The sequence below is a fragment of the Lepidothrix coronata genome, unplaced genomic scaffold (assembly GCF_001604755.1).
Source record: "Lepidothrix coronata isolate B3197 unplaced genomic scaffold, Lepidothrix_coronata-1.0 Scaffold174, whole genome shotgun sequence".
NCBI classification, from domain to species: Eukaryota; Metazoa; Chordata; class Aves; order Passeriformes; family Pipridae; genus Lepidothrix; species Lepidothrix coronata.
Genome location: NW_016690354.1, coordinates 359,511 through 384,345, shown reverse-complemented (window position 1 = coordinate 384,345; position 24,835 = coordinate 359,511). Strand labels below are relative to the sequence as shown.

General features: G+C 44.0%; 1 protein-coding gene across 4 annotated transcripts in view; it reads left to right on the top strand.

Annotated features, from left to right (window-relative positions):
* The window catches only part of MYO7A (myosin VIIA), a 103,552-nt gene that overhangs the window by 28,136 nt on the left and 50,581 nt on the right, over positions 1-24,835 (top strand). For 2 of the 4 annotated variants that reach the window (XM_017830169.1, XM_017830171.1), the window contains exons 3-10: positions 12,636-12,749; positions 13,771-13,923; positions 16,815-16,832; positions 19,678-19,862; positions 21,340-21,461; positions 23,418-23,560; positions 23,662-23,775; positions 24,590-24,743. In XM_017830169.1, coding sequence (XP_017685658.1) covers positions 12,636-12,749; positions 13,771-13,923; positions 16,815-16,832; positions 19,678-19,862; positions 21,340-21,461; positions 23,418-23,560; positions 23,662-23,775; positions 24,590-24,743 — 1,003 coding nt within the window. The remainder of the gene's footprint in view (positions 1-12,635; positions 12,750-13,770; positions 13,924-16,814; positions 16,833-19,677; positions 19,863-21,339; positions 21,462-23,417; positions 23,561-23,661; positions 23,776-24,589; positions 24,744-24,835) is intronic. The other 2 variants (XM_017830170.1, XM_017830173.1) reach the window with 1 other exon arrangement.

Here is a 24,835-nt window from a genome sequence, read left to right as displayed (position 1 = left end):
TAAAATATCCATGAAGAATATAAACAGTACCAATAATACAGGAATTATTTGCTGTGCCAAAATCATGCAGAGAGTATTTCTCTTACAGTTTTATTCTTCTGGCTACTAGAGTTCAGGACATCCACATGAAAGCCTTATCCCACTAGCAATCTTACCAGCCACAATTCCTTGATCATTTCATGTAAGAAATAGGTCCAACTTCATTTTCTGATCTGTGACTTTTGCTTTGTTTGCAATGGCTGTTGATTACTTGGTGGGACTTGGATCTTGAAGCAGGTTTCTGGGTTTGTGTGTGTAAAAAGGACTGATGTTCAGGATCTGGTTCATGATCACTTTCTGAAAGCTGGGTCTCTTCAATATATGCCCAGCAAGCTGGAAACCATTAACTGTAAAGCTGTCCCAAGTTTGAAGGAATCCACAGTGCACATCTGTATGTGTCCTGATCCAACAAGTCAACTGTCTTGGCTACGTCTGTGATTTGAACTGTGATGGTTGTCCCAATCTCTGTCATCTTGTGCCAACCTAAAAACTCTACCTCTGTCTGCAACCTCTAGGTTAGGATTTGTCTAGCTGGACTTGCCGCCTGGTTCCTTCAGGTCCTTAATTAACGTGGTTGTTGTCTGTTGACCCTATGTTATTCCAAAGCCTTCTGGAATTTCACATACTATTAGCATCAAAGTTTACTTAAAACCCATGGTGAAATCACTGGAAACAAATCTCTTGGTGCATTTGGTAATTCCAGAGAGTTACAGCAGATGGGGCTGGTATTGTGCTGCGCAGCTCTGCAGCTGGTCTACCTCCTCCCTTGGAGGGACCCACCACCAGCAATTTGGGAAGTTTTCCAAAGTTTTCCCAAGGCAGAGGGGCTTGAAGAATCCAGGCAAATGGTTGCAATTAGCAGCCTGATATGAGTTTCCATTTCAAGGTGGTCTTGTATGGATCCAGCTTTGGAATCTTCAAAACCATGAAGCAAGCAATGAAATATAGATTATTTTTCTGGGTTTTAATAAATACTAGTATGATTCTTTTTGTTATTCATTTCATGATGAAAAAACATCCATGTATTTAGTTTTCTTCAATTTTTTTTCACAGAATCATAATATCATAGAATGGTTCGTGTTGGAAGGGGACCATAAAGATTACGTCATTCCAACCCCCCTGCCATGGGCAGGGACAACTTCCACTAGCTCAGGTTGCCCAAAGCCCCATCCAACCTGGCTGTGAGCAATCCTGGGGATGGGGCAGCCACAACTTTTCTGGGCAACCTGTTCTAGTTCCTCACCATCCTCACAGTCAAGAATTTCTGCCTAATACCTAATCTAAACCTGCCCTCTGTTGGTTTAAAGCCATTCCCCTTTGTTCTATCCCTACGTTCCCTTGTCAAAAGTCCCTTTCCAGCTCTCTTGTAGCCCCTTTAGATACTGAAAGACTGAACAATCCCAAATCCAAGTTTTTTTACATCTTGGAGTATCTTTTCTTCTTTCAGAAGGATGCTACTTGCATTGCAGCATCTCTGCACCCTTGTGGCTGGTATCTAAGGAACAGAAACCAATACTAACATGTTTTGAATTGCATCACGAGCATAGCCAGTATGATTTGTTTATTTTCAATTATGCTTTCTCCTGCCATCCATTCCTCTCAGGGGATGGCTTTTCAAACACACCTCTGGAGAAGTCCACTTCTCCCTTCAGCAGTCATATCACAAACGTCCTGAAGATGCTATTGACTGAGCTGCAAACTGACCTTCCTCCAGACTCCCTCACTCTCCTCAGTAACCCACATAACCCTCAGTGTATACACAAAGGTAGTATGTAAAAAGGGCACATCTGCTCCAATCTGATGTGGCAGTAGGAAAAACAGCATTACTCCCCTTTCATTCAATATTTCCGAAGATGAGACATGCTATTTAAGTAGTGGGACTTGTCTAGACATGTCAGTGTGACTTTGGCTAATGCAGACCCTTAGCACAGACATGTTTCTGCTGGGAAAATTGCATTTACATGAGTATAGACTACTACTACATGGGAAAATAATATATTTGTACTAGGATTAAGCACTTCTTTGCACTAAGTCTACATCTCTGTTTATGCAGGAATAGCTGTGTAGATTGCAATAGTCCCACCTCTATTTAGTACACAGGAACTAATTGCAGACTAGGTCTCAGTGAGTATGTAAAAAGTCAGGGAGGAGGGAAGAAGAACCAGAAGTAAAGAAATTAAGTAGCAAGCATCTTTCCAGAGCATGGAAGATGAAGCTGAACTCTGAAAGAGAATTTGACAGGTTGCATTCAAAAAATAAAAGATGCTTTTATCACAGATAGTGGAAAAATACTCTTTGTTTTCCAAGGAATAAAATCAGCTAAAACAGTTGAATTCTTGCGGTGGTTTTTAGTCTTCTTTCAACAGCCTGCATGAGCCAGGATGACAAACATCCCTTCCAATTTACATTTCTGTGTATCGTCTTTTTTTTTTCCCATTTTTCCCCTTCATCAGTACTGTACAGTGTAATTCAGACTGTGTCCTTTCTGTGAACCACTGTGATCTTGAAAATGCTGTTTGTTTCAGAGGCAGAAAAATATTGGGTAGATGTACCTATTTGCCTCCATCTGTTACCTAGTTCTGTAGCTCTCGTGCTCATCAGCTGGGATTCTGCTTTCATGAATGAAATCAAACAGTTCTTTGCCTTCACCCAGGGAATTAAGCTCATCCGTAAATGAGGCAGAGCCTCCATCAGCTCCACTCAGTGATGCCACAGCAGATACCTGTGCAAGCAGCAACTCCACTCCCCTGGGCATGCTGCCAGCTCTGTCTTCATAGAATCATAGAATAAGCTGAGTTGGAAAAGACCTCTGAGATCATCAAGTCCAACCCTTGATCCAACACCGCTGTGTACCAGTTCTGGAGGCCAGTTGTCCTGAGGACAACCTGTCTTACTGCTCTTGCTGATCTCCCTGCTCCAGCACTGGGGCTTTGCTGTTTACATTGTGAGCCAGTTGAGGGACTAAGCCAGTAAAACACTTTGCAGAAACATGTGAAAATGTTGCTGCTGTGTTAATTCCCTGAGCTAGTTCACCGAAGGATCAAATCAAAGAAAGAATCACAGATCCTTTAAAGACCATCAGGTCCAATCCCCCTGCAATGAGCAGGGACATCTTCAACTGGATCAGGTTGTTCAGAACCTGATCTTGAGTGTTTCCAGGGATGAAGCATTTACTATGTCTCTGGGCAACCTGTGCCAGTGTTTCATCACCCTCATCATAAAAAAACTTCTTCCTAATATCTAATCTAAAACTCTTTTAGTTTATAACCATTATCCCTTTTTCCTGCAAAAAAAGTTTGTCCCCGGCTTTCTTGTAACCTAAATCAACCCTACTTCATCTTGAAGGTGTTCCCCTTGTCCTGTCACTGGAAAGTCCCTTTCCAGCTCTCCCTTGGATCCTCTTTAGGTACTGGAAGGGGCTCTAAGGTCTTCCAAGGACCTTTTCTTCTCCAGGCTGAACAATCCCAACTCTCTCAGCCTGTCTTCACACTAGAGGTGCTCAAGTGCTCTGAGCATCTTTGTGGCCTCCTCTGGGTTCACTCCTACAGGTCCTTCTTATGCTGAGAGCCCCAGAGCAGATGGGGTCTCACCAGAGAGGACATGGGGGGGCAGAATCCTCTCCCTCAGCCTGCTGGCCACACTGCTGGTGATGCAGCCCGGGGTGCAGTTGACTTTCTAGGCTGCCAGCGCACATCACCCACTCATGTCCAGTTTTTCATTCACTATGTCCTTATCCTCAGAGTTGCTTTCAATCCCTTTATCCCCCAGCATATACGGGCACTGGGGCTTACCTTGACCCAGGTGCAGGACCTTGCACTTGGCCTTGTTGAACCTCATGAGGTTCCCTTGAGCCCACTCCTTGAGCTTGCCCAGGTGCCTCTGGATAACATGCTGTCCTTAAGGTACACAACAGAGTTTGGTATCATCAAAGGGATGGGAACAGGCTGCTGAGCTGTATTGTCCAACCACAGAGACCTGTTGGAGTCAGCATCCCTCCCAAACAATGCTTAGAGAAGGACATGGCGTTCCCTTAGTCCTCTCTTCCTAAAGCTTGCAATACAGAACAACGTTCATTTATAGGAAAATGTCCAAAATCTTTAATTCTGGGTGTGTAAGGGCAAGGGGTTTCCATCGTGCCTGCCATTGCAAACTAGGGAGCCTTTAGCTGAATCCTTGTTTGTCTGGGGAGAAGGGGTGACTGTTGCTGGCAGATTTAGAGCAGATCTGCAAGCTCCCTGTGTGGTACCAGGGCAACTTCTCTACTCCTAGGGCCTGAAGGAATATATCTTGATCTAACAGTACAGAATTACATGCTCCCATCCTAAAGCGCTCAACCTCTGATTCCTCCTGGCTTTATTTTCCCTCAATCTGGTTTTCCAGATTTGTACTTCTTATGAATGCTCTATTATCTTCCTTTGGATTTCTTCCCTCTGCATCTAGGACAGGACCCAGCCACAGGGCTAAAAGGCTCAGTCTTCATTTCCTGTTCCACTTCTAGAAGTGTTCCATTTTAGAAGATTTTTCAATCACATCTCAAGCAGTGTCCATCAGCTTTTTGTGTGAGACCTGATATGCAGGGCTCTGGCACAGCATTTGGGTGGGTGACACCCAGAGACAGCCTAATCTGCTTGTAGCATCAACAGATTACTGGATTCTCCACCCATGACAGTAATGCCATAGGAGTCACAGATTAAATCTTCTATTTCCTTGTTTGTCTGCATGCTTAAAATCCACTCCTGAGCCAAGAGGTCCCAAGCAGTCAACAACAGGCTCCTTGCCAAAAGCCAGGGAAGAGGTCAGGCATCACTGGGAGCTGAGCCTTGTTACACCACTGGATTGTGCCCCTGTAAATCTGATTAAATCCATCATTTTTGCTCCCAGAGTCTTTGACTATCCCTCAGCACTAAATGAGAAAATGTTGAGACATGTGCCACGTTTGTGGGAGATTTTTTTCCCTACTATCAGTATCGAAGTTACAGGGTGAGTGAGCGGTGCATTGATTATTGAATTATTTAACAACTCCTCTTGCATCTCTTCCTTTGCTTCAGAAAGCTTTTGTGTGTAGCATGTTACCATGGCTGACAGCTGCTGCCTGATGTGCTACAAGAAATTATGAAAAGAATCTTATTTATTTATAGAACAGAAAAATTATTAGGGTTACCATCTACCAGCATGTGTGCTTCTTCTCTATGTTATTGTTTGTTATTAAGTAGAGATTCAAGCTTTTTCTTCCTTTTTCACCTTTTCATGATGATGGTGTCAAATGCACAACCAAAGATGTGTGCAAACAATAGAGATGAGCAGTCCTGATTCTCCCTTGAGTTGCGCAGATGTGAATCCAGGAGAAGCTCCATTAAACTGAGTAGGGTACACCCATGTAATTGAGAGCTGAACTGAATCAGAAAGGTGATACCTAGAGGTGATGATATGTGTTTTTAGTAGAGCACAGACATTCTACTGCCTGAAGGATTCAGGTAGCCGTTGAAAGTCTGAACTGGCATAATAAGCTGCAGTCTGCTCTCCAAATCACGTTGATTCTTGGAGCTGGGGGAATGCCTTTGTTTGCACCGGTGTCTGTGTGCACTAAGGATCTTCTGCTTCAAAAACGAGCAGTAAGGGAGTAAAGGACTAAGCTCTGGAGACCTGGACATGTGATTGTACTTGTTTCTATAAGAAAAAAAAACAACAAACAAAAATGCCTGAACAGGTTAGGTTATTTTACATCACTTATCAGAGATATGGCCCACAGATAATATTTAGCACACACAGTGCATCAACGGCCATTCTGCAGGGTACCATCCTTCTTATTTTAGAAAAGTAAGTTTAGCACTGCAGGGAGTAATAGGTGGAGCACTGCTGGCCTGAGTCCACAGGAAGCCTCTGCTAACCACCAATTTTTCCATATCCTTCAGCAATTTACCTGAGTATCAGCCCTTAGAGTCTTTCAGTATCCATGCAAAGGGTAGGAGCCACCTTAGCTAGCTTTGGGCACGTGCTGTGGTTTTGTACCTCCAAACTGTCCTCTTCACACACTCCTTTAGGTTAACATCATCTGACCTAGTTTGATTACCTTCTTTATGCAGTGGTGTCTCTTTTTTTCCCTTGAATGTAGGATAGGATAGGATAGGATAGGATAGGATAGGATAGGATAGGATAGGATAGGATAGGATAGGATATTTAAAAGGGATGATCATCTAGCAAAGGTCTGCATGTCTAGCTCAGAGGTGAACACAGACACTGGTCAAGTTGAGTCCCACCTGACCTGTTTCACTGAATAACCTAGCTCTCCGGTGCTAGCTGCAAAATAACTGGTTCAAGAACACTTCTTCAGCCCTGGCAGTATCTGATGTATTTTCTTTGGGACTGAAAAAAAGACTGGGGTAAATAAAAGCAAGCTTTCATTAAATTAGGTGGTTCACCTGCTGTGAGGGTGCTTCCTGCAGGCGGAATCTCCCTTCTTTCTCCAGCAGTGAGGTCCATGCCACTGTGATAGCATTTAATGGGAGCTCAGATCTCAGCAGCAGCATAAACCTATTGCCTGTGTCACCTCAGTTCCTTAGGATAAACATTTACCCCCGGTACTATGCATGTGCACAAGGTGTGTCACAGCAGGACCTTGATCTCAGCTGTGACTGCTGCTGCAGAGGTGAGTAAATCATCAGAGCAGGGTCCAGCATGGCTCTTCTGGCTCATATTTCTGTCTCTGCAGTGAAGAATCTAATGTTACCCCAGGGAGCTGTAATCTAAACCGGATGGCATTGCTGATGGGCTGCCAGCCAGCTAAAGGTTTATTTTCCTCCACCATGTCCCTCCCCTTATTGTACTAAGTGTGTTTATTTGTTTCCCACATAAGGCATAGCACGTTCCCTCAGAAAAAGCAGGCTGATAGGAAGCTTAATGCTGTTGCTCTGCCCCTTGATGTATAGAGAAGAGAGGCTGTTTTCCAAGCTGGGTCATCGGTTCCAAGGAATGAGGTTTCCCGTTTCCAGGAGGCAGCACACTCAGGCTATTCAGACAGACCTCACTGCAAATGCTATCTGTCTCTGGCTGACACGTGTGATTCTGTCTAAGAGTCCCCAGAAAATCTCCTGCTAGCAGAGGAGCAATGCACAAAATATGTAGTGGAAATGCGTGAAATTACAGATCTTCAGCAGCCCCAGTGTCAGGTAAAAAATAAGCGCACCCGTGTAATAGGACTGCAGAGGCTAGATTCAGCCCTCCAGGCTCCCATCTCACTTCTTTGGGTCCTATTCCAAGGACAACCTAGAGTAAAACATTCCAGGCCTCTGTTCCTTAGCTTACTCTTTGGCAGCATACAGGGATACACAGTCTCAGAAATATGGTACAAGGTGTAGCTGAGCAATTATCATATTGTCTGCTCCAGTGCAAGGTGAGATAAATACTCCAGCTGCTCTCTCTCAGATCTGCTGCTCCCACAGTGTTCCAATTTCCATGGCACAGCAGTGAGGAGGTGTGTGCTGGTGAGCAAAGAGCATCCATAGGACCCCACTCAAATCCAAAGAGCCCATCCTACGAGTCCCTTTATATGTATTTGTTCAATCCTTCCTTCCACATGCATCCTCCCATTGTTTTTTAGCTTTGATTTGACAACTATCTTCTACTTTCTAGGGGAGCAAAACTGCAGTCATTTACAGCACTGTATCTTCAGGTCATGCTGGAGGTAGACATCTCCCATGCTCCATTCACTCTATGTCTCCTTCTCCCTGCGTTACTATCACATCTCATGTACATTTTTCTTGCTCCTTTGGTAGGCACCCATCTTGATAATCTCGTTCCTGGCTTCTTATCCGTGAGACCGTGTCTCTTCCTTACTTCACCTGCACAGCTACAAGAATGATAACCTTTTTGTTTCAGGGCTTTGTCATACAGCTTAAACCTACAACGTCACCTGCCCTTTGGGCAAGGATTTCCTCACTGTCATCACTGCTGTTCATGAATGAGCAGAAGTAGCTCAGTATGAGTTCGATGTACCCATCATCTACTGTTGTCCTTGGTGATTGTGTCCCATCAAGGGGACCTATGAAGCCTTCCTTCATCTAGAAAGCTTTCCTACAATTGTATGGAATCACAGAATTCCATATGGAATCCACATCCAATCATTAAGGTTAAAAAAGACATCTAAGACCACTGAGCCCAACCATTAACCTAACACTGCCAGGTCCACCAATAAACCCTGTCCCTATGTCCTCTTCTTCCTGGACAAATGGATTCAAAACCCCATGTCATCAAGTCATCAGTAGAATTTTGCATTAAAACACTGATAAATGAGAATGTCTTAGCAGCTGAACCGTTATCTAGTCATTCATTGCTCTGGTCTGTATAAATGACAACAATTTAGATTCAGAATTTTTATGGAAGAAATCAGGGCCCAGCTATAGTGGTCTGAAATTCTCTAAATGAGCAGAAAAGCCTTTCCTAGATAAAAATGAGAAATCTCGATTTTATCTAAGATAGGACAAGAAAAAAAAAAATCTGGGGTGACTGTAAAATGCTTTGTGCTGTTCTGGTTGAGCCAGCAGTCCTGATTAGCCCTTACTAGAACAGTCACCCTATAAAGGAGAGATTGCAGAAGTGGGTCTGTGGAGCAGCCTGGTGTAGAGTCAGTGTGAACTCATTATACTTATGATCCTTGTGTTCAACCTGTTCTCATCCACATCTCTCACCTATAGGCACAGAGGCTGTGCTGTGCTGAACACCTTCCACTGAATTATTTAAAATTCAGTTGCTATGGATCTACTCAAGGCGATCAGTTTAAAGAAAATGCAGATGGCCTCTGGTTTTGAGTTCCCGCTGTGCTTTGGTTAATTTGGTATGTAAAGGTATTAGGTTAATTAAATGCCATGTGTTGCATGGGGACTGACTGCATTTGTGGATTAATAAGTATCCCAGTGTGTTCTGTGCTGAAAGTCCTCAAGCTGGCAGACGGTTATTTCACTAGGAAAGGAAGGTAACAGAGACAAGTCACGGGGAAAGGAAGAAGTTTCCTGTTAATCCTGCAGTCATTTTTCCAGAATGGGTTGTTGCAGTGTCCTTCAGGTCCTTGACTAAATATCAGTCCTTACTGGAGAGACTGGAAGAATTTAAGTGAAGAGAAGCAAAGTTGTTCAGTTTGCTTTGAGACTCCCGCAGTGCTGTTCATATACAGTGAGCATGTCAGCTGGCCAGTGGAGGACCATGGCTGGTGTGTGGAAATTTTTCTCCTAGGAGAAGATCTTTACCAAGAGCCATATTGTGGATCAGATCAGAGGGTGTGATTCACACAAGCAGCAGGCATAGTCATGTTGCAGGTCTAAAGCAAACCAGCCACAGGATTCTGGCATTCATGGTGGAATACACATAGAAAGCAGAGAGAGGGACAAACACCACTGCTAAGTTTTGGAGATGTTGAAGAAGAAGAAAGTCGTTTTCATGCAGCCATGCCCTGAGGTGGTGGAAGATCAGGAGAAAGACCAGGGCAAATGGACACTACTCCGCAATGTCAACCAGGTCCTGAAGCCCACGACCATTTTAGCGGTAAGATAGGGGGTCCTGAGCCCTGAGCATGGCTGGGAGCTTTTAGGCTACTTTGAAACCTGTCTTGCTATTGATGGGATCCTTATACTGCTTCCACCAGCTTCTCTCACCTTTCTCCTTTGTCCCCATCAAGCACTGTAGCTCCCCAGCAGTGAACCTTCTTTCTCTTCACATTTGGAAGTTCCTCCTAAAGATCCTCTTTGTGAATTGTGTGGGTCTGTGTGTGTACCCATCGTGGTGGTGTATCCTTGCGCTGCTATTTGGTTGTCACTGCCCATAGCTTGTGAGGTCGTGAGGGTCTGCCCCAGAGCATTTGGAAGGGCGCTGGCACCCAGTGGCTGAGTTGAGGAGGAAGAGTTGGACCATGTTGATACTGTAAAGGGTCTGCCGGTATTCTCACTTCTCCAGTAATCTGTCATGTGTATTGAAAAATAACTGAGGCATGAGACAGGTTATGCAACTCACAAGCCAGTCTGCCCCAGCTGGTAAATGCATGAATCACCCTGATTTGCCCTGAAATCCCCAATATATCTGCTGTTTAGGGAGCTGATCTGAAGGTGATTGCATCAGCAGAAGGAATGTAACTGACTTCCATGGGGTTTATGTCAAATTGATTAAAGTCATAAAAGGAAATAGGTCGGCACTCTCAGTAAGTGATGTTATTTTTTAAACCCCTCCCAACCTTCCTGACCTTACCAGCTTAGCCCATCCCATAAGACTTTTTTCATCAGTATTAAGAACTGCACTTTAATGGATTTAGAACGAAGCAGTTTGTGGGGACGGGTACTCTGTGTATTAGGCAGACAAAGCACAGAAGTTGTCTTAGTGGTAGTAGAGTATCAATTTACCTTGGGTAGAGCAGAGTGCCTTTTATCTCAGCTGTGTGGTAACAGAACATATGAAGCAGACTGCTTTTACAGATATTCAATATTAGAGATTTTTTTTTTCTAAAAAAACAGCATTACAATTAACGTTTTCTTGATTAAGAGAAATTTTTACAGACCTGCTGAGGTGTCAGAAAGGTTTTCTAATGAGCAGGGACTAAGCAGCCCGGCTCTTCTCTTGCTGACACCTTGATCAGGTTACCCACCCTGTGCATGAATTTGCCCAGTGATGCAGAGAGGATGACAGTGCTGAACACTCTGAAATGTTTGAGAGTGTTGGATCAAAGAAGCTAAGAAATAAATATTAATATAAATGGATTTATAATGTATCTACTCCTGACAGTGCATTCATTAGTTGTTTCTTTTCCCCATTTTAACTGAGTTATGAGAAGTGAAGATAAGACAGCTAATGAGAAAAAGATATGAATATGATATTTTTATGAGCTGGATAAAGATACTTATAACAGAGCTGTAGCACAACCCTCCAACGAAATGAAAACTCAAACTAAGGACTGGATCCTGAGCTCCATGTAAGCAGGATGACTGTATTGATATCCTACTGGAAACCAGGGTGGAGTCTACCACAAAATGGTTGGGGATGCCTAGTGTGTAATGTTTCTCCATGTGTGAGTCCCTGAGTGTAACCTTACATCCTGGTGGCACTCACAGGTTAGTATCTCTCAGAAGTCTTAGTGAATGATGACTTGGATGGTGATGTCTCCAGTTCCCACTGCCCAGCGTGAAGATGAAGGTTGTTCAGCAGCCTTGGGTCAAACCAAATATATAAATATAGTCTGTCCACAGAAATGATTGATAGTGGATGCTCAGGAAGGGGTTATATCAGAGCACATGCAAAGTGATACCTCCTGGTTTTCCCTTCTCCTTCTCCCAGCAGTTTTTCAGGACTTCAAAAGGTAGATTTTGCATTGTGCTTAATAGGTACAAGTGGAGCTGGTCCCCAGGAATGTGGTGTTAAGTGGGGCTACAACTTCACACATTAAGCTCAGCTGCATGAATGCAAACACACCTGGCAACTAGATTGCTCCCAATTTTAGTACATCTTCACAATGAGAATAGGGGTGGAAAATAATTCTGCTTTGTTTCAGTGTGGGTCCTTCTTGGGGCTTTAGTTTGGAGTTATTTTAGAATTTGCTATTGTATTGAGGAAAACAGCTTCTTTAAAAGCTTTTTTTGCATTTGAGTAATTTAATCTCCACAGAGCTGATAAGCAGATAGTCCTGCCCAGCAGGACTGACAGAGGTCTGTAGGATCACCAGTGATATGGTGAGTGGATAGGGGTTAACTGCTTGCTATGTCTTCCAAAATGAAAACACAGAGGTCTCAACTGAAAGAGGTGAAACATTTGAAACACGTAAAAGGACACAACTTTTTGTAGCTAAATTCTTCCTTTGGGATTATGGATGCTGAAACTTTGCAGAGCTTCAGGACTCAAGTGGACATGCTCACAGTAGATAAAATCCACTGAAAAGTGTTAAATGCAAACATCCCACCTACACATCACTGTAGCTGGGAGGACTCCTGAAGGAGTGCATATATCTGCCTCTCTGGTTATGTTCTTCACTCATCTTTAGTCATGCCCTTTTCAGCAGTCTCCAGGGTATATTTGATAGCGGTTATCTGCAAGGAAGAATTGTGCTACAAGCCTCCAGATAGGGCTTAGCAGAGCTCAGAACCACCTCCTAAATGTGACATTCTAGGTTTGTATGTTACGCAGAGAAAACCTCTGTCTGGGTGCGTTTTTCTGCCTGTATCGCTGCCCTGTAACCTGTTTCTGCTGGATGCATTCTGTGACCAATAACCACTCAGAAGCTTGAGAAACAGAGAAAGAGTGCAGGGGGTGTATGCTGTGTGGACATGGCTTACTGCTGATACCTTGCAGTGGGTTTCATAGAATCATAAAAGTTGGAAAAGACCTCTGAGATCATCAGTCCAACCATTAACCCAGCACCACAGTGTTCACCACTAAGCCATAGCCCCAAGTGGCACATCCAAAGCATCTGCTTTCCTGAGCACACGTGAAAGGGGTGGTTTGTGGTTTCCAAAGGAAGTAATTTGACTTGTACTAATGATTTGAGTACCAAATGTCAGCAACTTCTATCCCAAGGGATGCTGAACTTTCTGCAGCCCTGAGTGTAACTATCTTCTCTTTGATTCCAGGGGGATTATGTGTGGATGGACCTCAAAACTGGACGGGAATTCGATGTTCCCATTGGAGCGGTGGTTAAACTGTGTGACTCTGGACAGATCCAGGTTGTGGATGATGAAGGCAATGTACGTACAAGGGGTTATGATGACCCTTCTACAGTTCTATGGCCTGGCTAGGCCAGGGGTCACAGGGCCGTGATGATTGGCTTTGTTATGGACTTATCACGTGTCCTGTCAAGCCACTTGTGCCATAGTTTTCTATTTGTAAAAACAAGATAGTGTTGTGTCCCTACTTTAATGGCTGTACTGGGAGTGCAACGTTGAGAAGCTTCTAGAGTACAGTGGTAACAGAAACCCCCAAAATACATTTAGATAGTGCTTTGAACAAACCTACCTCAACCTGCTGTTCTTGTGCTGTTATCCAGTCCTTCCTAACCTCCTACCAATACCACATGTGCCCAAACACTGGTTTTCTTTCAATTTCTCACCTCTATTTTTCTGCAGTGGTAGCTGTTTTAGAGCAAGGTCTATATCACAAGCAGAAGGTGGCTCTCTGTCCTTCATAATTTTAGTTTTTTTCTGACTGAGATAATTGTAACTGCTCTCATTGCCTTCAAGGATAATAGAAAGAGATTTGGTTTAGCAGGGTCCTTGTGTACAATTCGTAGTGGCTTTTGAAGCCCTTTAGAAGTGGTTAGTCTAAACAACACTCTGCCAATAAAAGTATGATTTTACCACCCCTGACCATCCCTCTCTCCTCTTCTAAATCATCTTCTCTCTTCTCAACAGTATTTTGTGGCAAAGTGATGTAAAAATGTAGTTGGGAAGGGAAAAACAAATCTGCTATTTGTTATAAACTCCCCTAATGTGCTGGATGACTGTACTGCCCTGGAGGAGGCTCCTGCCAGGATGGCTCATGTCTCATGTCTCTTGCTGCTCCAATAAAACTCCAATAAAAAGATGTTTTCCTTCTTCTGTTATGAATCTTTCAAATTAATGACTGCCTTGCCCCAGGAATAGAAGCTGTGGCATGTGTGCTGATGCTCTCCCATGTATGTTCTTCCATCTGGTCCTTCTGTTTGGGGTGGGCTGTTTCCCAGTGGTCTCTCATTTGACTTATCTCTCTCTGTCCTTGCTCTCTTCTCAGGAGCATTGGATTTCCCCACAGAATGCCAGCCACATCAAACCCATGCACCCCACCTCCATCCATGGAGTGGAGGACATGATCCGCCTGGGGGACCTGAATGAAGCGGGAATTCTCAGGAACCTGCTGATCCGCTATCGGGAGCACCTCATCTATGTGAGTGTCCACCTTTTGTTCTGCACTCCACCCCCTGCTCTCCTTAGCACTGGGGAACCCATGTGGGAGAAACTCTGATTGAACTGGGTTTCTATAGTCTCTTTGTTGCAAGTGGTGGAGGGATTCTGACTTTAGAGAACACATTGCAGAGCTTGTGGATGCCCCAGTGAAAGACCGCATGGGTTAGGTAATGGGCAAAGTCCCTGTTACCTGGCTGTACAGCCCCTGTAGAAGTTTTGGGGATGTGCATTAACTATTCTGCACATAGAATAGCCAGTTCAACTCAGGCCTTTTCCCCTGGAACCATTAACTCATTCAGCCTAAGTGGGTGAAGACAACTATTTCTGGAGGTGGAAGAGGTAGAAGAAGGTTGAGGAGGTGCATGCATGAAATAACTGGGAACAAGGGAGTAAGCAAACTCCCAAAACAACTCTAAAAAATCTTCCCAATCTGTGTTTATGACTTGTTGCTCTGGGTTGCCTGGGATCTGGACAGCTGATCTCTGAGGACAGCAGTGTCCTTCCTTAAGTCAGCTCAGTCATGTCATGCCCAGTGAACCCAGTGCAGCCTTGCCAACCCAACCAGACATTCATAAATTGAGGGTTTTACAGAAAGCCAGTCAGAACTGCATCTCTTTTCTGTGATAGCATCGCAAAGACCACCTTCCCAACAGGACAGGAATCAGCATTCAAGGCTCTGTGCTGGTTTTATCAGTGTGCTGTATGCTGTGTTGTCTTTTGCACATTTTTTGGACAGAAATTCGGAGTGTGTGTTGTGTTTGCTGCTAGCTAATGTACTCAAACAGCCTTTGCAAATATGGAAAATTTGGTATTGCTTTTAAATCCTACAGTTTTCAGCTATTCAGGTAAGTGCCTGCTATTACTTTGAAGGCTTTTTCAAAACCATCTGGGCATCTAATTTTTAAAAGGCTCTAGAGACTACTAGATTTTCAGGTCAGAGGGAAACGCAAGACAGTCAGACTTCCCAGGTAGCAGAAGCTAACACAGCACGGCCAGGATTTTATTTATTGAGTCTGCTTATTCTGCTTGATTCTCAGTGCCTTTTGATAGGATGGTTTTGTATTAAGCTGGGCAGTAATGGAGAAGACACCACAGTTACATAGACCATTCATATGATTGAGAGCTTCTTGTCCCAACTCTGGAAAACACCCCTCTCTCCTCAGAGATGGAGTCAAATCCTAGAGGAAGAGGACACAGCTGCTGAAAAAGCACCCCTAAGTCCCCAAAGCTTGGAGGAGAACAGAGATCCCCAAATTCATCTCTCACTCAGGCACCTTATTTGTTGTTCATGACATCTAAGTCCCCTGTATTGTCAGTTTAGAAAAAAAGAAGCATGACCATAAAATTATTCACACATTAGATTTACTAAGTTTCTCCCTGGGGCTGTTTTTAGGGAGACAGAACCATTTATAATGATAAAATAGCAAGTTAGCAGCCCAAATTCGTGCTTGAGGTAGTGCCTCTGTGTGCACTGAGCATCCGTGGCAGTCACCAGAGATATCAATGGAGCAAACAGAGACAAGTCTGCCTTTCAGCTATGTGAACAGAAGTGCCTGTCAGATTAAGTGGTTGCTTTACAGTTGTCTGGAGCTTGGATATCATAGGAAAGTTTATGCTGGAAGGAAAGTTTAGGTTGGAGATCTACAGTCCAACTTCCTCCAGCTCAAAGCACATCCATCTTCAAGGTTAGGTGTAGTACTTTTGTGGATAACTGAATTCAAGCAACCTGAATGTCACCCAAGAAGCACAGATGGCCAATAATTTATGGCTGATTGGCTCATTCAGGAAACATGTATTTATCCATTGAGCATTGCACTTTTTTCTGCTGCTTGTGGGCACCCTGCAGTGGCACAAAGTGGATTCCTACCACTCTCCCTGAGGAAGTTTGGATCGTGTTGGCTATTTATTCAGTGGTGTCCATGTGTCTCTCCTGGTGTCCCCATGCCATCTGGCAAGCGCAAGTGACCAGAGATACTCAGATACAATCTCATGTGTGCTATATCATATTGTCTGTGAATACATTGAACTCCTTCATAAAAGCTCTGTCTCTGAGCTTCCTCACCAAGCTATTCACAGGCATGCAGGGAGATTATGAGCACAAGTATGCCCCAGGCAAAGCGTTGTTTGGCAACATCATACTAATAAGGGCTGATGCAAAGGGCAGCTTCTAATCTGGAGGCAAGCGTGGGTGGTGATTTGGGCTGAAGTGACTCAGTAAGCATGTCGGTTTCTTTACAAGTTCTTCTGGTCTCATAGTGACAGTGTCCTGTGTCCTGCAGAGCTACTGCCTAAGGGATGGCCACATCCCACATTTGCATCACAGAGGTTCCAGGTTAATGTACTATGATTGCTCCACACCACTAATGGCTTTAGAATGCCAGCACAAGAACCTGGGCACAGCACAGCAATTAGTGCAAATCTCAAAATCAGAATAACACTCTCAAAATTACAGAGTTCTGTATCTGATAGAAAGGCACGTAAACCACCTCTGTCTATGTTTGTGTAGTTGGAGGCTCAGGAACCCAACTTTAGTTATCACCTGTTAAGAGTGATGGCACTAGGAGGAGTAGATATGTGTTGGATGTGGTAAATATTGATGGCAGTTTTGCAAAGTACCATATAGATGCCACGTGGGTAAGGAATACCCAGTCTCCTGAGGTGTTTTAATCTGTGGTATAGTTTTCTCTGTCTTAAATATGGTGAAGTTTCACTGCTTGAGAGGATTTCTGAGCCTGCTGAGTAAAGGGTGACTTTTCCGGTAGAACTCCAGTTCCTCTAGTTTCCTCATGTCCTTAGCTTTGTGGAAGATGTAGTTTTGCTCTAATAAAATATAATTTCCCTTTTTCTCCTCCCTCACATTTTACTCATAAGACAAACTGCGGCGGGAGGGTAAGTATGACTCTTGGCACTGTCATTTGCAATCATTGCCATGCCTTCCACTGGATCACTTTTTTCTGTTCACCATTGTGGCCTTCTCATTTACCTTGCACCACCATTGCTGCTGCTTTACAAATGCACTGGCAGCATCATCCGCTTTGGTGCAGAGCTTGACCCTCATGGCGAAGTTGTGACACCTTCTCAGAGCTGGAAGGTCCCTAACATGTGAATGTGGTTAAAGGTTTAAGAGCGTCTCAGTAATGACCTTAACTTGAAGGAAAGAAACTTCTGCAGCAAAATAAGAAAAACTTCAATAAGGGCTTGTTGCCTTCAGTATGGCTTGTATACACTAAGAGAACTTTGCTGAATAGCAAGAGAATCTGGTGGGGAGTTTGGACTCATGAGTAAGGTTCAATCTCTTTATCTGGAGATGAAACCAATGCCTGCTGCTGCTCTCTAAGGGCTGCCAAAATGCAAAAATATTTGGTAGAGCTTTAACCCCATAACAATCCAGATGAAGACAGCCATGGTGTTCTGGGTAGCGAGGGAAGCAGGCTCAGAAAGGATTTGTTTGGGGCTAATTAAAATGTAGGTCATGCAGGCAGTAATGAATTTGCTCTGGGATGTGGTTCCTCTGGTCAGTTATGGCAGAGTCCCTGCTATCAGTAAAGCTTTATTTTCCCAATAGAGAGGGGCTTTGCCATCCCCCAGCAACAGAAACGAGGGAGATAATATTTCCTTGGAAGTGCCCTTTAGCCCCGCATCAGCAGAGTGGACAAAGTTTTGCATTCTGTTAGTTGTGAGAACTGGGCAAATTGCGAGTATTTATCAACTAGGAATGACCTGCAAAAACAAGCAATAGTACCAGAGTTCATGCTGACAAAGTGTTTTGTGGATCACAAGGGAAAGGTCAGTGAGAGCATCCAGAAAACATTCCTGTCACTAATGGTTAACACCTTTAAAAGTCTCCCTGGCTGCATTCGGAGCAGGGCAGACCAGTGTGACTGAAATGCGGGGATTTCAGAGACCTCTGCAAGGAGCTAGTCTTTTTTGAAAAGAGGCTCAAGAAAGATGAGAAATGTCCCTAAAATTAACCTCGTAATTAATTATGAAGAAAAAAAACAGTCTTCCAAGTATCTCAGCCAGGACTCAAAGGAATCTTCATTAGGTATCTTGGAATCATAATCCCACTCAGAAATCGAGCTCACACCTTTTCTGAGCACTAAGGTTACCTGCTCTGTCCCCTTTGAAGGCTTCTCTGGGACTTCTCTGCTCCCTTTTTTCAGTGATGTCTTCTAAAGTCCAGTCTGCATGATTTCACAGCCAATTTTTACCCATTGGATTTGTGACAATATTGTTCTTGAGCTCCGAGTGCTCTTTTCCCTTACTGGCATGTAACCCCTACTACAGAGAAGAGTAACATGCCCTTTCTCAGTCACCACTGTACAGTCAAACCTCACCCAGGACTTAACAGGCAGTTGCTCTCTTGTTTTGGCCGTGAGACTAGAAGGTGAAGCGTCCCTAATGCTTTTCAGCATCCCTACTATGGGACACAATTGCCATCTACTGGCTGCCTTCAGGAAGCCTGAGCTGGTGGCAAGCTGGTTGCGTAGATGGTGGCAAACAAATAATTCTTTCTCTTTCACACACATCCTTACCTGTGCCACTTTGCTGCCTTGTGCCAGAGTCTAACTGGTTTTAGGCCACGCAGATAAAAACCCATAAGGATTATTTTAGTGTTGAAATTACTTATTTTTTTTTCCTGAAAAAATATATGCAGCACTGAGAGCACTTTCATAGCTGTTTCCACCAGGAAAGGAAGGTGGGATTAGTCTTGTAGCTTTAGTTGCCTAAAATTAACCTAGAGAAGATGACTTGGCTCCTCTGAAGTCACTGAGTGAAAGTAGCCTTCATCTCATGGCCCTTGGTTAGGCCAAGGTGGAGGCCTGTTGACTCACCTACTCTAGACATTAACTTTTTAGATAGATGAAATAGGGGAAGGAGATCCTTATTCTCTGCCTTGAGCTTGGGATGTGGCCAAACCTCCTAACATTCTGAGCAAGATAACAGAAGTCACAAGCCCTTTGGTGAGAGGCTTGAGAGAAATGGCTTCTGGAAGGGCAAAAATTAAAGATTAAGGTACTACAAAGGATTTTGCTGCCCAAGACTCAGGACAGCTTTGCTCATTTGAGTGCCGCAGAGAGCATGGGATGGACCAAAGGCCATTTCCAAAATTTCAGAAATAGCTGAGAAGGGATATGTTAGGAATTTGTGAGCTCTATCTATGCGCACAGAACAGGGTTTAACCTGAAGCATGGAGAGGTTTGATTAGGCAGCGATAGTAGAGAAGAATGTATTGCAGAGGGAAGTCTAGCACCTGTTGTGGATTGATAAAAGAAGGTTAGACAGACATCTGTCAGAATGGTTTGGATCCAACTGGTCCTGCTTTGAGATATGGGAATGGTCCTCAGGTTTCTTTCATCTCTAGTTTCTCATTATTTGTGCACTGCAGTAGATGTGCATGGATATGTGCTGGCTCTAGCAATATTTCTGTAAATGTGAGCTTGACTTGAAACTCTGAATCTTAGCTGAGTAGCATCCAAACCATGAATTAAGGTTTGAGTCCATGCTGTGCATGAGCAGGGCTGAGTATGAACTGATTCAGATAGTTTGGGACTTTTGCTCCAGTTTTGCTCCAGGCTCCACCCCGCAAGCAACTCTGACTTGAACATCATCTTTCATCCAGCTTTTAAAAAGCCTTTATTTTTCTGGCCACCATCCACGCTCCATCCAAGCTGCCAAAGTCTCTCAGCTACACCTCACTGTCCTCATAAACCTTCATGTGCTTCTCCTCCAGACATACACTGGTTCTATACTGGTGGCAGTAAACCCCTACCAGCTTCTACCCATCTACTCACCTGAGCAGATACGCCTGTACACCAACAAAAAGATCGGTGAGATGCCACCACACATCTTCGCAATTGCTGACAACTGCTATTTCAACATGCAGCGCAACAACAAGGACCAGTGTTGTATCATAAGGTGAGTTGGTGAGTTTCCACATGGGCCATATCCTGAAAACAGATGCTGAGCAGATGCAGCGTGGGTGATTTGGAACAGCTTATCAGATAGAATCAGAAACTGAATTAGATCTTCTGTCCATGTATTCCCAGTGCTGAGCAGTCATTCTGTTTGCAGTCATTCTGTTCCTAGTAAAGGTGCTTTATCAATCCTTTGATATTTACTGTTACAATCCAATAGATCTCATATTCATCTTTAACCTCCCCTTTTAAATTTAAATTCAATACTCCTGCAGACTTCAAACATGCAGAGATTTATACTTTTTGCACAAGGAAGGGCTGGGGACAAGGTTGATCACTGGACCTGTGGTCATTCACGCTGCTGCTGAGCTGGTGTCTCCATGCTTGGCTCCACTCTGGACTAATCAACCTTGGGAACCAACAAATGTGTAGTCACAGTTACAGGTACAGTTCTCTCCAGTATCTGCCCCAAACAATGGTATAAGCCGGATTTGATGTTCTCAGCCCTTCAACAATATACTGTCAAATTCTGAACCCACAGGCAGTCTGTGCTTTTTGGCACCCCATCTCTCTAAGGCATGCCTACCCTAAGTTTCATTGCATAAAAAAACATAACTCTGGAACATCCCATGCGCAATATTTCATGTACATAAGTCTGAAAAGGCCATTACATAAGGATCATTTTGCAGGTCTAAAAAAGCATCATGTGGGACCCAGAGGAGAGTCAATGCAATGTGCCAGTGGCCTGAGAAGTGAGGCAATTCACCCATGGGGCCAGGGCTGGATACACAACATCAGGAAGGTCTATTTCAGTCACTTATTTTGGCTGTTCCATATATCATACAGGTCAGAGACTCACACCAAAAGATTTCTGACCAATTCCTTCTTCTTGTATTATCACAAGATAACTGAAGTTATCTTTCAGCGAAGAGGAAGCTATAAGGAATAACTCTTGCTTCCTGTCCCATAAGCTTCTTCTCTCCTACCTTCTCCTTGTTGGAACAAGCCTCAGGGACCTGTGGAAGCTCCTGCTGTTAAAAGGCTTTATTTCACAGTCTGCCTTATTTTGACATCTTATTTTGACGATGTCTCATGGGAACAGCTAGACCATGTATCACAGACAGGGTCATGGTCTGGTGATCATACCTGGAAAAGCACTGCCTGAAAGTTGCTTTATGACCTTCTTACTGCTGATTGAATGATGTCATTTGCTGGGGAGACCCAAACCCAAGCAACAGCTTGGGCCAAATGGAACACAAAGCAAATATGGATCTTGGCTGGAAGCTGTCCAGTACCATGTTGTAACCTTTGTCATACAACCAGTCCTTGGGGTGCTAGAAACACATCCTTAGTGATCTCATCCTGCCTCTGCTAACAGAAGAGACACAGAGACAGCAGTCCCTTTGGAGACAGAGAGAGGGACATTGGCAGGGATGCAGCATGGCTTTCACTGACCTCCACTCCTGTTGTCTTTGCAGTGGTGAATCCGGAGCAGGGAAGACAGAAAGCACAAAACTGATTCTGCAGTTCCTGGCGGCAATCAGTGGTCAGCACTCCTGGATTGAGCAGCAGGTCCTGGAGGCAAATCCCATATTGGAAGGTGAGGCCTCAGATAATAGAGGCATTCTTTTGCTGGAAAAAAGAAAAGAAAAGAAAACAAAACAGATTCAGGAAACACAAAATGTGACCAAATGTAAGTCACTTATGTCATACTTGGAGTTCAAAAAGTAATAAAACTAAAAATTTTAAAAGTCAAAATCAACACTGTATGCTTTTGATAAACAATATATTTGGTTTCTTTCCATCTGAATTTATTTTTCAGAAGATTAATATTCTCTGATTTGGGCTGTCAAATTTTCCATTAATATTTTTGACAACTGTTGTTGAAAGCAAAGCATTTCAGCTGACCAGAATTGTTTTTTTCAATTGTTTTATTACTTAAAATTGAATTAAAGAGTGTTTTTCCCACTTAAAACAGTACTTTTTCCTTAAAAGAATTCAAAACAAAAACCTGAATTTTACCCATTTCTCTGTGTAGTCTAGATTTCAAAAATGCTGATCAATACTTTTCTGAGTATCTGATGTTCAATCAAAGCTCTTTTAAAAAATCTTATCACCTCTTCCGTTGCTGGAATTACTGCATGCAGAGCACCAATATTGTGTCACTGCTGCATTCAACTAACTAATTACTTGCTTTATTTGGCCATAGTTGCAAAAATCCTATTCCTATTCTTTGATGGTTCCATAAAACATCAGTTTTATAGGACCAGAGCTGCACAACACCTTGTGCCGGCCATACACAATAGCAAACCCCACCTTTTTTGTCCAAGATCAGTGAATGGCAGCATAAGGCAGAAAAAGAAATAGAGGCAGTTCAAGAAAGAACCAGATAATGAGAATCAGCTTGTGGCCTTAATAGGATCATTGGCAAGCTGTTACTGTGATCAACCCCACTATTTTAATTGGATGTCTGTAAATTAAATAGGTGATCTGACCCTCTTGCCCCAGCAAGACCTTTTATGTTTATACAGAAAAATCATTTTCCTTAAAGAATAATATTGACGTTGTTCTTTAAGGATAGGAGTTTGATCAACCTTGTGTAGTGGAAGGCATCCCTGCCTGTGGCAGAGGGATTGGAACTAGATGATCTTGAAGGTCCCTTCCAACCCCAAACCATTCTATGATTTTTACCTCCACTGCTTGGTAAATAACCCTCTAGGAATTAACAGAAATGTGAATATTCAAGCAGCTTTCCATGCATAATGTTAGCACAGCAGACAGGCAGATTGAGTTTCCCTCCTATATACTCTGTTGGAGCTTCCTTCGGTCATGGAATCAAGATACAGCAACACTCTCAAGGGCACTACAGGGCTGCCTGACCACTAGTGTGGGAAAGCATTGTGGTGCATGACATGCACACAGGGCATTTTTGAATATGCACTTAGTCACTGCTAGGATTCAGGGAAGAGAAGCTCTGTATTTCAAATGCACCTCCATCACCTGCCAGAAATCCTGGAGCATAAACTCCAGGGTGTGCTGGCCAGGGCACTCATCCAAATCCAACAGAGGATGGACCCTTTCAGTGTACAGTCTGTTTACAGGGAGAGGTCCCCAGCTGGAGGTCAGCTTAGTCCTCTGTGTTTCCCTTTTGGATGAGCTATTTTCTTTCCCTCTCAGTCAGCAAATCACTCACCAGCAGCTCTGTCATTTCCTGCACAGCATCACCTTGCATGCTGAAGCCGGTTTTGCTCAACTCTCTTGTATTTCATCAGCTGCTGCCAAAATCCTCCTGCCTAGCCCTTCTTCCTGGATAAAGTCAGCCCATTCTGAAGCCTTCTCTGTGCCTCTCTTTGTATTTCTGAGGACAGTCATCTGAGGTATTTCTTGTTTCCCCACACCAAGATGAAATTGATCCAGCTAAACTTAAGGGAAAGCTTTGGGACTGTTTTTTACCTTCTCAGACTCACTCTTTTGATCTTTTTTTTTCCCATTAGACCACATCCGTGATCCTTCCTGCGTCAGATCCTCTCTAACGCACCACAATTCTTCCTTGCAGCTTTTGGGAATGCAAAGACCATCCGTAATGACAATTCCAGCCGATTTGGGAAGTACATCGACATCCACTTCAACAAGAGAGGAGCCATTGAGGGGGCAAAGATTGAGCAGTACCTGCTGGAGAAGTCCCGGGTCTGCAGACAGGTAAGGTGATACACCTCCGAGGTACGGGAGCTGTCACTCTGTCAGCCAACCTTTGTGGTGCTGTTCTCCTCATCGAGCTGACTCTTGCTCTTCCGATGCAGGCCCAGGACGAGAGGAATTACCATGTGTTCTACTGCATGCTGAGGGGAATGTCGATGGAGCAGAAGAAGAAGCTGGGTCTTGGGAAAGCCACAGACTACAACTACCTTGCAATGGTGAGAGCACAGCAAAACAGAGGTTCAGTGGTGTGATGTGGTGAAAGGTTGTTAGCAAGGGAGAAAGAAGAGAGGTGCTTCTGAATCCAAGAGCTGCTTTGCTGGTTATGACCTTCCTGAGACTTAGCCACAGGGTTTGAGGGACTTCTTTGTGCTGCCGCCACAATCCTAGCGGTCTTAGTGCAAACCCTTAACCTCTGTGTCTAGACCCGGCTATTTCTGCATTTCCTGTGGAGCAGGACACAAGCTTGGATGGTTTTGGTGTATGGTGCCCAGGCCACTTGTTTGGAAATAACCAGGGTGTTAGATATGACCTGATGCTCTTACAGCAGTGATGGACAGGGAGGAGTGCCTGGCTGGATGGCACATTCTCAGCAGCATATGGGGCTGAGCTGTATGTGCTCCAAGTGTCCAACTGAGCCAGTGATCTCCAGCCCCATTCCCTATATACCAGTGTTGATGTCCAGAGAAGCTGATAGAAGCAGGTGTAATTAAGGCACATCAACAGCAAGGCTGGAACACACCTTCCTAGTTGGATTGGTGGGAGCCTCCAGCTCTTTATCCCCATCTGAGCGAGCTTTTTCTCCTCTGCTGATTGCTGAGGGTAGCTGGGGACAACAGGGTGAGTGTAGGTCATGAGACTGAGCACTGAATCGTAGAGAAGACCAAAGGGCTGAGTCAGATCCACAAGTTCAACATCACGCCTTAAACAAAATATCTGCTGGTTTACAGGGGAAACCTGAATAGCTTAGACTTACGCCCTGATGTTCTCTTGCTTTGGCTCATGCACTGCATGCCCTCTTTGCCTCCCCAGGGTAACTGCACAACATGTGATGGCAGAGATGATAGCAAGGAGTACGCCAACATTCGCTCCGCTATGAAAGTCCTCATGTTCACGGACACAGAGAACTGGGAGATCTCCAAGCTGCTGGCTGCCATCCTGCACATGGGCAACCTGCAGTATGAAGGTAAAAGGACAAAATACAGGGACATGATGCAGCGCACCGCTGCTGTTTATATTCTGCATGCTGAGAGGGAGCCAAGCTTAGAGATGGAGGGC